We start from the raw sequence: 10,727 nt of genomic DNA, 5'->3' as shown, positions 1-10,727 counted from the left end.
GTTACTGGGGGGCTCTGGCAGCAGCCCCGGGCCCTGGGGGTGTCTGTGGGGTTACTGGGGGGCTCTGGCAGCAGCCCCGGGCCCTGGGGGTGTCTGCAGGGTTACTGGGGGGCTCTGGCAGCAGCCAGCGCTGGGCCGCGGGGCTGGAGGGCTCTGGGGGGCTGTGGGGGCACTGCTTTGTTCTGGCACCCGGGGGTGTCCGGACAGTGATGCCCCAGCTCGGGGGGAGCTCCCCGCTGGCTCGGCAGCGCCGGCAGACAGAGCTGGCAGGCGCTGGCAGCAGGAGCAGGGGACGGGGCTGCCGGGAACCCGGGCGCTTCTCCCTGCCCTGCTTTTCAAAGTGCTTTTCAAGCCTTTTCTTTTTTTCCTTTGCTTTCAAAAGCTGCTGAGGAGCAGCAAAAGGAGCGGCGATGGCTGAGGAAGGGCGGGAGCGATCCGGGCTCCCTCCCCAGGGCCCAGGGGCTCCAAGGGGAGGGGGCCCGTTTCTCCCAGGCAGTTTTTCAAGTTGAGGGACTGCCTGCTCTTCCCAGCCGGGGCCAGGCCAGCCCTCGGGAGCCTTCCCGGCGGCTCCCACCAGCCGGGTGATGCTAATCCCTGCCGACTGCGCTGTCTCAGCCATCTCCACGCTCCCGTGACAGCGGCAGGTGAGGCCAGCAGGGCTGCACCGGGCTCCCACAGCCTTCCAGTACCTGCACCGGGCTCCCACAGCCTCCCAGTACCTGCACAGGGCTCCCACAGCCTCCCAGTGCCTGCACTGGGCTCCCACAGCCTCCCAGTACCTGCACTGGGCTCCCACAGCCTTCCAGTGCCTGCACGGGGCTCCCACAGCCTTCCAGTGCCTGCACTCCCACGTGAGAGGGTCCAGGTGAGTCTGGGGGCTGGGGCAAACCCTCCTCCTCCTCCTCACCTACCAAAAACCCTCTGCTGCATCCGCAGGTGGCCCCTCCTCAACTGCGGGCCCGGGGCTTTGCCTCTGGCCTCGGCTTCTCTGTACGGAGAGCAAGGAAAATAAAATTTGCCAATAAAATGAGCTGTGAAAACGGCAGCGGAGGAAGCAGCACAGCCCAGGATGGAGACACGGGTGTGAGCGGGATGGTGCTGGGCACCCGGGCTGGGGGCAGAGCTGTGCCCTGGGTGCCAATCCCAGCATCTCCGCAGCGCCTCGCTGCCTGCTCCGTGGTGGCACCGCTTCCTTCCCACGGAGGGAAGCGTCAGCCCCAGCTGAGCCCACCCAGCGCTGGCACAACGGGACCGGAGCTCCTTGCACCGGTGACACGAGAAACCTCCGGACCCCGCAGCGTCGTGTCCCAGACCCCGAGAGACCCCAGACCCCCAGAGTGGCGTGGCCAGAGCAGCCCAGCACCCACTGCCCACCGCCCTGCCTCCCTCCGCGGAGACGCCCGGCACTCCGGAATAGCACGAAACGCTGCATGAGGCGGGCTCGGGATAATCTGGGCTCTCCCGCCCCTTTTCTCCCACAAAGGTCTGGTCTTAATCCCCGCGAGCGAGCGAGCGAGCAGCGGCTGTGCAGAGCAGCGCTCTCCCTTTCAGCCCAGCCGGTGGGGCTGGGATGGTCTCGGCATTCACCCCAGTGCCGGGGGGGCCGCGGTGGCCGTGGAACCCATCCCGGGGGCCGTGGAATCCATCCCTGGGAACGTGGAACCCATCACTGGGAACGTGGAATCCATCCCTGGGAACGTGGAGCCCCCCACCAGCACCCACACTGAGCACCTGGGGTGACCACGGACCCCCTGCCATCGTGTCCCGCCCACCCACGGCCTGGAGGGACCCCACGCCCCCCCAAAAGGGCTCGAGCAGTGGGACTGGCTGGGGATAGGGAGATGGGGCACAGGAGGGATGTGGGTGCAGCCTCGTGGGTGTCACGGTCACGAGTGCAACGGGGGCATCTGAGGCTGAAGCCGCCTCCTCCTGGCATCTCAGCGCGGTCCTTAACTGCCCTTAATTAATTAGAGTGGGTCACCCACCACCACCTCGGCCCCGCCGCCCTGCCAGGGGCGCGGCCAGCTCCGCGCTCTGCCGCGGGGGACCCCACTCGTGACCCCCGCGGGAAGAGCCCGGTGCCCGGCCGGTGCCTCCATCCCCGGGGGTGCGGGTCCCCGCTGCTGACCCCGCTCCTGTCCCTGTCCCTGTCCCGGCCCCGGGCGGGGCCCGCGGTTCCGCCCCCCCCGCCCCACTCGGGTTTGAATGGAGGGCGTGGGACCGCCCCGTGACGTGGCGCTGTGCCATTGGTCCGGGCGGGGCGATGATGTCATCGCGGGGTGGGGGGGCGCTCCGTTCCGGCGCGGCGCGGCCATGGACCGGCGGCGGCGGCGGGGCCCGGGCGAGCAGGTACGGGGGGGGACACCGGGGGCTCCGGGGGTCGCGGCGGCCCGGCGGGGACCCCGCCGCGCTCAGCTCGGCTATTGTCCGGCGGGCGGGGTCCCCGGCGCTGCCGCGCTCCGGTACCGGGCAGAGGGGCGGCCGGGATCCCCGCCTCGTTCCCCGCCGGGCCGTGGGGCCGGTGCGCGGCGCGGGTGGGCGAAGGGGTTAACAGGATGCGGAGCGCTGTTTGCCCAGCGCGGGGCACCGGCCCGGCTCGCCGCACCCCGCCCCGCCGGCGATCGGCCCCCGAGCCCCGCGCGGGGGTGGCGGCGGCCGGAGCTGGCGGTGGTCGCGGCCGGGGCGGTGGCTGCCCGCGGCCCGTGTCGGGGAGGTGGATCCTGGGCGCTCTGGAGCGGCTCCAGCGGCACCCCGGGGCTGGCCGGGCTGGGCGCCGGCGGCTGCTGAGTCAGAGCCGCCCGAAATCCCCGTCCCGCTCGTTCCCCGGTGCCCCGGACAGGGGTCCCGGCTGACCGCAGCCTGCCCTCCGCCCCGCTGCCCGTGCCTGGGCGGCACTCACCGCTGCCAGGGGTGCCCGGAGAGAGGCACTGCCCGGCTCTGGCGGCGCTGGGCACGGGGCTGGCTCCCAGAGCCGCTCCGGTGCCCGTGGAACCGCGGGTCCGTGGGCAGCGAGCGCTCACGGGGCGCTGGACTCGTCCCACGCCGCCCCGGTGTGACCCCGGCGGCGGCGGCAGCGCGGAGTATGGATGTTTCCAAGCGCCGAATCTATGGATCAGCAAGGCTGTTCCAAAGGGAGTTGGGATCTATAGAGCAGGAGAGCTGTGCTAAAGGGATCGTTAATGGGCTCTGGGGGGAAACTGAGGCACAGCGGGCGATCTCTGCAGCCAGGACAGCCGGGCACGCAGTAAACAAATCTGTTTTGGACGCAGCTCCCTCGGAAACCGCGGAGCGACTCCCGCTGAGGTTTAGCACCGAGGAGGCGCAGTGCGTTTTGGGGGTGCAGAGCGAGCCTGCCCTGGACCCCATCCCCGGCTCCCTCCCCGGCCCCCGCTGCCGCCGGCCCTGTGCTGACCGTGCCGCTCGCTCCCTTTGTTCGCTGCGTTTTGTCCTGAGCGCACACAGCCGCCCGGGGCCCCCCGAGCCGGCCGGGGCGTTCCGGGCCCCCGGCAGGTAGGGAGGGAGGGAGCGGGGCCGCGCCGTGGGAAGTCTGCCTGCTGACTTCCCGTCCAGCCCAGCGAAACCGCAGGAATCCGGAGCCCGGCGGGTCGGGAGCTCTGCTCGGCCCCGGTGTCCTGCGGCAGCCCGGCCAGCCCCTGTGGCAGGGCCAGCGAGGAGATAGCCTTTCCCCCCGGAAAAGTCCCCTCCTGGCCCCGCAGAGCCTCGGGCTGGTTCGTGGCCCCGCAGCTGGAGGATTTATGGCCCTGTGCGTGTTCTGGCGTGTCCTGCCAGCGGTTCCTTGCTGAACTCTGGCTCCCTCCTGGCTCTTGGCAGTCCCTCCGGGAGCGCTTCTCTGCTTTTGGCACAGGCGGAGAGTTCCCAGCCCGGTGCTGATCCGTGTGCCGAGAGCCCTGGTGGGAGCCAAGCTTCTCCTCCCTCCCCGTGTGCCATCTCTCCATCCCCGGCTCTGGAGCTCGCTGCCTGTGCCTTTCCCACTTCCAGAGGCCGCTCGGTGCATCCCGGGGTTGCGCTGCAGCGGCGTCCCCATGCCAGGGACAGGACCAGACCTGTCACCGCGCCGGGGTGGGGGCGGTCACCGGGCGCCGGGGCTGCCCGCACTGACAGCTCCGCCTGCCCCCGGGCCCTGGGAAGACTCGCTGGGGAGCAGAGCCGAGGGTGTGACAGCGGCTGGGTCCCCTCCTGGGCCGGCGGTGGCGGGGTGTGATCCGTGCCCTGTCTCCGGCTGCTGTCTGCCAGGCTCCAACATCAAAGGATCAAAGGATCCCCGAGGGGCAGCGCACCCCAGAGGGGGCTGAGCGGGCGGGGTGGCCTCCCTGGCCCGTGTGTGGCTTCTCCCTGGCCCTGGGCAGCGTGGGGGACCCGACCGGTCCAGCACAGCCCCTGCCCCAGCGCCGGGCAGGGCGGGGAGAGCATCCTCTGATCTCGGGGTGCTGCCTGGGGGGCTCTGCATGGGGAAGCTGGGGAGCTCGTTTGGAGCCGGCTGGGCCGGCCAGGATGCTTTCCCAGCCTGGCTTTCCCAGCCTGTGAGCGGGAAGAGCTGGGGGCAGGATGCACGGGAATGTGGCTGGGCTTGGCGTGGCTCCTGCGTGCACTCACTCGCTGGCCTCCTTCTCTGAGCCACTTTCGCTCTGGTCCCCACGGGTGACTGAGGCTGGGCAGGATGGGATGGAGAGGATGGAGGGGGGGGTCTCGTGGGAAGCCTGCACCACCAGGGCACGTGGGCCTGGCCAGGCTGTCCCAGTTCTGTGCTGGCTGCGCTGTCCTACAAGCAGACACTCATTTACAGGGACAATTGTGTCCCTGGGCACCTCAGGTTCTCACTCCTCAGAGTGAGATCCCACAGGGCTCAGAGGACAGGTGGGAGGCAGCACAGGGCTGTCAGTACAAGTTATCCCCCTTGTCCTCGACCCGTGTGTGCAGGCACTGTCCCCTCCCCTTGCCCCAAAGCCCTGCTGGGGCTTGGCTCTGCTCTGGGCAGTGCTGCCAGGTGCCTGCGAAGTCTCTCGGGTTACCAGCAGCTTCCCCTGGTGGGTGGCTGGAAAGGCGAGCGATGCCTCCCTGGCCTGGTTTCCTTTGTGAAAGCGCCGGCAGCGGGAATGTCACAGGATCTGCTCTCCCCGAGCGACAGGAGGAGAAAAGGGCTCTGTGTCCAGCTCCCCGGGCCGGGCTGTGTGGGCAGCATGTCCATCTGTGCTGCCATCGCCTCTCAGGGCGAGCTGGACATGGAGCCCTTTTCGAGGGCATCGAGGGGTGGGGGGAGATTTTGGCTGCTGTGAAGAGGCTCCGTGGGCTGGAGCGTTTAGGGGAGGGGGCCACGCTGCTGCTGTGGAGGCTGTGAGGGTGATGGAGCACTGCTGGCCCGGCTGGGACCGTTCCAACCTCCCGGTGGCCCCTTTGCCGCGGCTTGCAAAGTATCTCACAAATGCTGAACTTGGCCCCGAAATCTAAATACAAGGCAGGGACAGTCCCCAGATGGCCTAAATCAGCAGCACGGTTGCCTGGCCCAGCTGGGGAGCTCGCCGGGAGTGTTTGTTTTATGGAAAAGCAGAGGCTGCAGGAATGCTGGCCTGGAAGGAGACCTTGGAAGGGGAAGGCGTTCGTGCCATGCACACGCGCCCGGCCGGGCAGCGGGAGATCCCAGAGAGGAGCAGGCCCAGCGAGCTGCTCCTCTGGGCTGGGGGGGGAAGGAATTCCCCTGGCTCCTGCTTGAGGTGCAGGGAAGGAGCTGTGGCTCCTTGGTGGCTTCCCCAGCTGCTGGGGGTGTGCTGGGGGCTCCCCAGCCAGTCCCCCATGTGCCATCATCCCCTGGGGGCTCAGGCTGTGCCTCCCTGGGCTGGTGGGGTGCCAGACAGGGAGAGTGGCCGTGTGCCACCAGGGCCGTGCCGCAGGGCACTCCTGCCTGGCCAGGCCCATCCGGGAGCCAGCATGGGAGGGTGGGGCAAGGGACTTTGCCCCAGCGTGGGGCCAGAGTCCGTCCTGCCCGGCACAGCCTGCGGTGCTGCTGCTCCTGCGGGGGATGAGGGGATGGAGGTGTCCCCTGGGCAGTGTGGGGTGGTGCTGCGGCTCCCGGTGGTGCCCAGCCGGGCAGGACCGGGCTGTGCTGGGGCCGTCGCTGCCCTGGGGCACCGCGGGGGACGCGGCCCCCGCCCCACGGCTCGCTCCGAGGCCACACGTGCGTCCCTTCCCCGTGCGTGTCACGGGGCGCGGTGTCGCCGGCGGTGCCCGGAGGGAGGAAGAGGGCGGCCACGAGCCCTTCCTCCCCGGCAGCCTCTCCCGGGACCACCTGGGGCTGCCTGGCGCCACGGGATGCGGCCACACGGCCGCTGTCCTTGTCCCCTCTGCGTGGCTGCGGGCGCTGGGTCGGACGGGTGGGTTGGTGGCCCCGAGGTGGCCGAGGGAAGGAGTAACGTGCCCGGTTGTGCCCGTTGCCATTGTGGTCGGACAGAGCCCTCGTCATTTCTGTCACCTCTGAGTCACAGCGGTGACCATGAGACCGCTGGGGAGGGTGGGGATGGCCGCACACGGACTCAGCTCCCAGGGGCAGCACGGAGGGTTTTGGGGGGCTCCAGGGCGGCAGCAAAGCAGTGTCCCCACACCCCCGTCCTGCCAAGCATGAAGGGGTCCCCATCCTGGTCCCCCCGTCCCCCTGCTCGGCTGGCGGTGCCTCCCGGGGGCTCTACGCCCTCCTCACACACTTCCTGCCGTCTGTTTCCAATTCCTCCTGGCGTCTGCTCCTCCCCGCTTTCTTCCAATTAGAAAAAAAAAATAAAATCCCAGGCATCCTCTCAGCGTGCTGCTCGCAGGGGCTGGAGCTGCCGTGCCCCGCTCAGGAGGGCTGGGGCTGCACGGGGAGGGCAGAGGGTGCCCGTGGTGCCTCTCTTGTGGGGCACAGAGTCAGAGATCATCCTGAGGGATTTCTGTACCCAGGTCTTTCTCTTGAGGGTCTCTCTGCTCCAGGGTGGGTCTGGGGGTGTGGGGAGCTCTGAGGGGTCTGAGGATGTGTCCCATGTGGAATGATGCCCTGCATGGAGCCAATTCCCGGGAGAGCCAAGCAGCTGGTGGGCACAGGGTCCCATTTTGCAGCTTGGTGGGATGGAATCTGGTGCCCCACCCACATCCTCGAAGCCTGACCGTGTCCCTCCCTCCTCTCCCCTAGGAGTGACCCACCCGTGACGCCGGTGCCATCTGTGAGCCCCATCTGAGAGCCCCGCGCACGGGAGCCGGCGTGGCACAGCCTCTCCCGGGTGCCACCATGCCGATCCTCAAGCAGCTCGTGTCCAACTCCGCGCACTCCAAGCGCCGCTCCAGGGCCGACCTGACGGCCGAGATGATCAGCGCGCCCCTGGGGGACTTCCGCCACACCATGCACGTGGGGCGCGCCGGCGACGCCTTCGGGGACACCTCCTTCCTCACCAGCAAGGCCGGCGAGCCGGTGCCGGAGGCGGGAGAGGAGCCGGGCGCCTCCAAGCCCGGCCTGCTGTCCCGCCGCTTCCGCAGCAGCAAGCGCTCGCAGTCGGTGACGCGCGGGGACCGGCGGGACATGCTGGGCTCGCTGCGCGACTCGGCGCTCTTCGTCAAGAACGCCGTGTCCCTGCCCCAGCTCAACGAGAAGGACGTGGACAGGAGCGCGGGGCAGCTGCCCAAGAGCCTCTCGTCCAGCCCCGTGAAGAAGCTGCCCGAGGAGGGGAGCCCCGAAGAGCAGCAGCGCCCCAACGGGGCGGCCGCGGGGCCGCTGAGCCCCGGCTTGGACGAGCGCGACTTCGGGGACATCACGGAGCTGCCCGTGGTGGTGGCCAAGGGCGGCGCGGGCTTGAAGCACGCCGAGTCCATCATGTCCTTCCACATCGACCTGGGGCCCTCCATGCTCGGGGACGTGCTGAGCATCATGGATAAGGATCAGTGGGAGCAGGACGAAGATCCCGAGGCGGAGGAGAGCCGCGAGGAGGAGGAGGAGGAAGGGGAGCCTGCCCCGCCTGGCTCCCCGCTGGCGGCCCTGCCGAGCCAGAGCCCGGCCCGTGGCGCTGGTGGCCGCAGCCCCAGGGACAGCAGTCCAGTGTCCAGCTGCCCCTCGGGGCCCGAGGAGCGCAGCCCTGTCCCCAGGCCACCGAGCCAGAGGGGGGGACCCCTGAAACGCCCCGACAAGGAGTTCTCGTTTGCTGACGAAGATGACGACGAGATCCGGGTATAAAGGAGGCCCAGCCGAGGTTCTCACTGAGGTTTCTTGGACACAGGGCTGAACACCCCAACTGGTGGCACTGGGGAAGACTCGACTCCTGCCTCGCTCCCTCTGTGTGCTGAGGCAGGACAGCGCTCTGCTCCCGGGGCCGTTCTGACAGCCCCCACACAGCTCCAGCACTTCCTGGGAGGGGGAAGCAGACTTGATTTTGGTTCTTTCTGTTGGACTTTGAATATTAGTTCCTTTCTCCTGCTCCCCTGCCCGTGTAAAGCGATTTAGGATCCAACAAGACGAGCCTTTGGAGTTTAGCCCTTTTAGTAATATATATCTATTTTCCACCGCACAGTTTTTACTGTTTTCTGATTTGTACTTACCTTTCTCTACTCTCTTTTGGTTTTAACTGAGGGAAGATTTCCCATGAGGAAGAACTTGGCTCTGGAGCTCAGAGGTGGCCTGGGACTATGGGCAGCTCCAGCTTCTGGGGTTTCTTGGGGACTTTCTGCAGACCAAGAGCTCCCAGTGCCGTGGCAGGTGCTCGCTCCCCATCCCTCGGATGGATGGATGGATGGATGGATGGATGGATGGATGGATGGTTCCATCCCAGATGCTTGACCCTCCAACCAGCCTGGGGCTCACAGGGACGCTCCCAGCCAGCTCCAGGGATGCTGATGGAAGTGTGGGTCTGTCCCCTGTGGGAGGAGCACCTGGAAGCCGCTGGGATCCCGGTGTGCCGTGGGCCGGGCAGTGGCGGGAGCAGGCGGCTGGAGCAGGAGGTTTTATACCGTGTATGTACAAATGCAAGGAATAAAGGAAATGGTAGTGACTGCAGTGGCCTGAGTTCCTGAGGGGTGACACGTGGTGGGGACCTGCTGCCCAAGCAGGACCGGTGTCCCTGTGCTGCCACCAGCCCTGTGCTGCTGCCCCCACCCTGCTGCCCATCCTGGCCGCAGTGTGGGCACCTGCCGTGGCCCAGCTTTCTCTGCCCGTTGCCTGAGGAAGCAGGAGAGCTCCTGCTGGCCGGATCTGGCTCGGGGCTGGGACCCTCGGGCCAGGCAGCTCCTGCCAAGGGCTGGCTCTGCCAACGCTGCCCTCTCCTCCCCCAGCCGGGGAGGAGGGGGCGGTGCTGGGGGGGCAGGACTGGCTGTCCCTGCTCCCACGGGCTGGGGGCCAAGGGCTGCCCTGGGGGTTCCCGGCCCTGTGGGGCTGCCGTGGCCCTGGATGATCCCAGCAGAGAGAGCAGGAGTCACTCTGATCCCACAGCCAGCTTCCCACAGCTCAGCCACTGGGGAAATGGGGCTCTGCCAGTGCTGGGAGTGACTTCTCCCTCCAGCCCCTCGGATGGAGCTGGGCTGAGATGGGGCACAGTGCCAGGAATGGCCCCACAGCCTTTCCCTGAGCACTCAGCTCCTCACTGGAGAGAGGGAATGATTTATCCCCCCAAACATCTCCCAGCCCTGGGAGGGGCTGGATGCCCCTGTCCACCCAAATGGATCTCCCTGGAGAAGCCAGGGGAGCGGGCAAAGGCTGTGCCACAGTGGGGACACAATGGGGTCCTGTCCTGTCACCCTGGGCAGGGGACATTGGGCCATTGTCTGGGACAGGGAGAACAACAGCAGCTGCAGCTGGAGGCTCTGAGCTCAGCAGGCTGCCTCTGCCCTGGTCACCGTGCCCCCTGCCCTGTGCCAGGGTCCCATGTCCCATCCCCTGAGCCAATGATCCTGCTCACTGTCACCTGGGGTGTCACCAGGCTGCTGGGGGACAGCTGGCTCCTCTTGTTCCTTAGGGGTGCTCGGGCACAAAGCAGCGAGCTTTGGTCGCTGGGCTTTGCCCGCTTTGCTCCCCGGGGCTGTGGGGCGGGGAGGAGCCCTGGGGTGACACTTCACGGGCCGCCTGCCACTGTCACTTGGCCGCGCTGATCTTTGTGACGCCTGTCGGCTCCAGGCTCGGGCTCGGCAGCGCCGCGCTGATGGAGCTGATGGGGCAGAAAGCGAGCGGGGCTGCTGAGCACAGCCGGGACACAGCCCCATCCACGGGACAGCCTGCGACACCGGGAGGGAGCGGGGACAGGGACAGTGCCACGTGTGCTGGGCTGCTGGGAGTGACACCAGCACCGCCAGCGTGCGGCCAGCGCTGGCCACAGGCAGCGAGGCTGCACCCCCAGCCTCCCCCAAGCCCGCGGTGGGCACAGGGCCATCTGTCACAGCCCCGGGGTGGCACCCGGCTGTGCCACGGGCTGCGGGGTGCCCAGCGCCCTGCAGCACCCACGGGCAGCGCTGTGGCACTGCTGCTCCAGTGCTCTGATGGCAAGTGACAGAATGGGAGCAGGGCTCCACGGCCGTGTCAGCCCGGGGCGCTGAGCGTGGCCGCGGGACGGAGCTGGGACGGAGAGGAGATGGAGCAGGGATGGAGAGGGGATGGAGCAGGGATGGAGCAGGAATGGAGCCGGGATGGAGCAGGGATGGAGCAGGGATGGAGAGGGGATGGAGCAGGGACGGAGCAGGGATGGAGCTGGGATGGAGCAGGGATGGAGCAG

The 10,727-nt window shown here is 68.2% G+C and overlaps 1 protein-coding gene across 1 annotated transcript; it reads left to right on the top strand.

The window, feature by feature from the left end:
* The first annotated feature begins 2,262 nt into the window (after nt 1–2,262).
* CDC42EP4 (CDC42 effector protein 4) lies at nt 2,263–9,022 on the top strand. Its single transcript, XM_039716361.1, has 2 exons — nt 2,263–2,349; nt 7,175–9,022. The coding sequence occupies exon 2, from the start codon at nt 7,271–7,273 to the stop codon at nt 8,204–8,206; it is 936 nt and encodes a 311-aa protein (XP_039572295.1). The 5' UTR covers nt 2,263–2,349; nt 7,175–7,270; the 3' UTR covers nt 8,207–9,022.
* The last annotated feature ends 1,705 nt before the right edge of the window (nt 9,023–10,727 follow it).

Source organism: Passer montanus, unplaced genomic scaffold (genome assembly GCF_014805655.1).
Source record: "Passer montanus isolate IOZ18808 unplaced genomic scaffold, ASM1480565v1 scaffold35, whole genome shotgun sequence".
NCBI lineage: Eukaryota > Metazoa > Chordata > Aves > Passeriformes > Passeridae > Passer > Passer montanus.
This window is presented reverse-complemented; position numbering and strand designations above follow the sequence as displayed.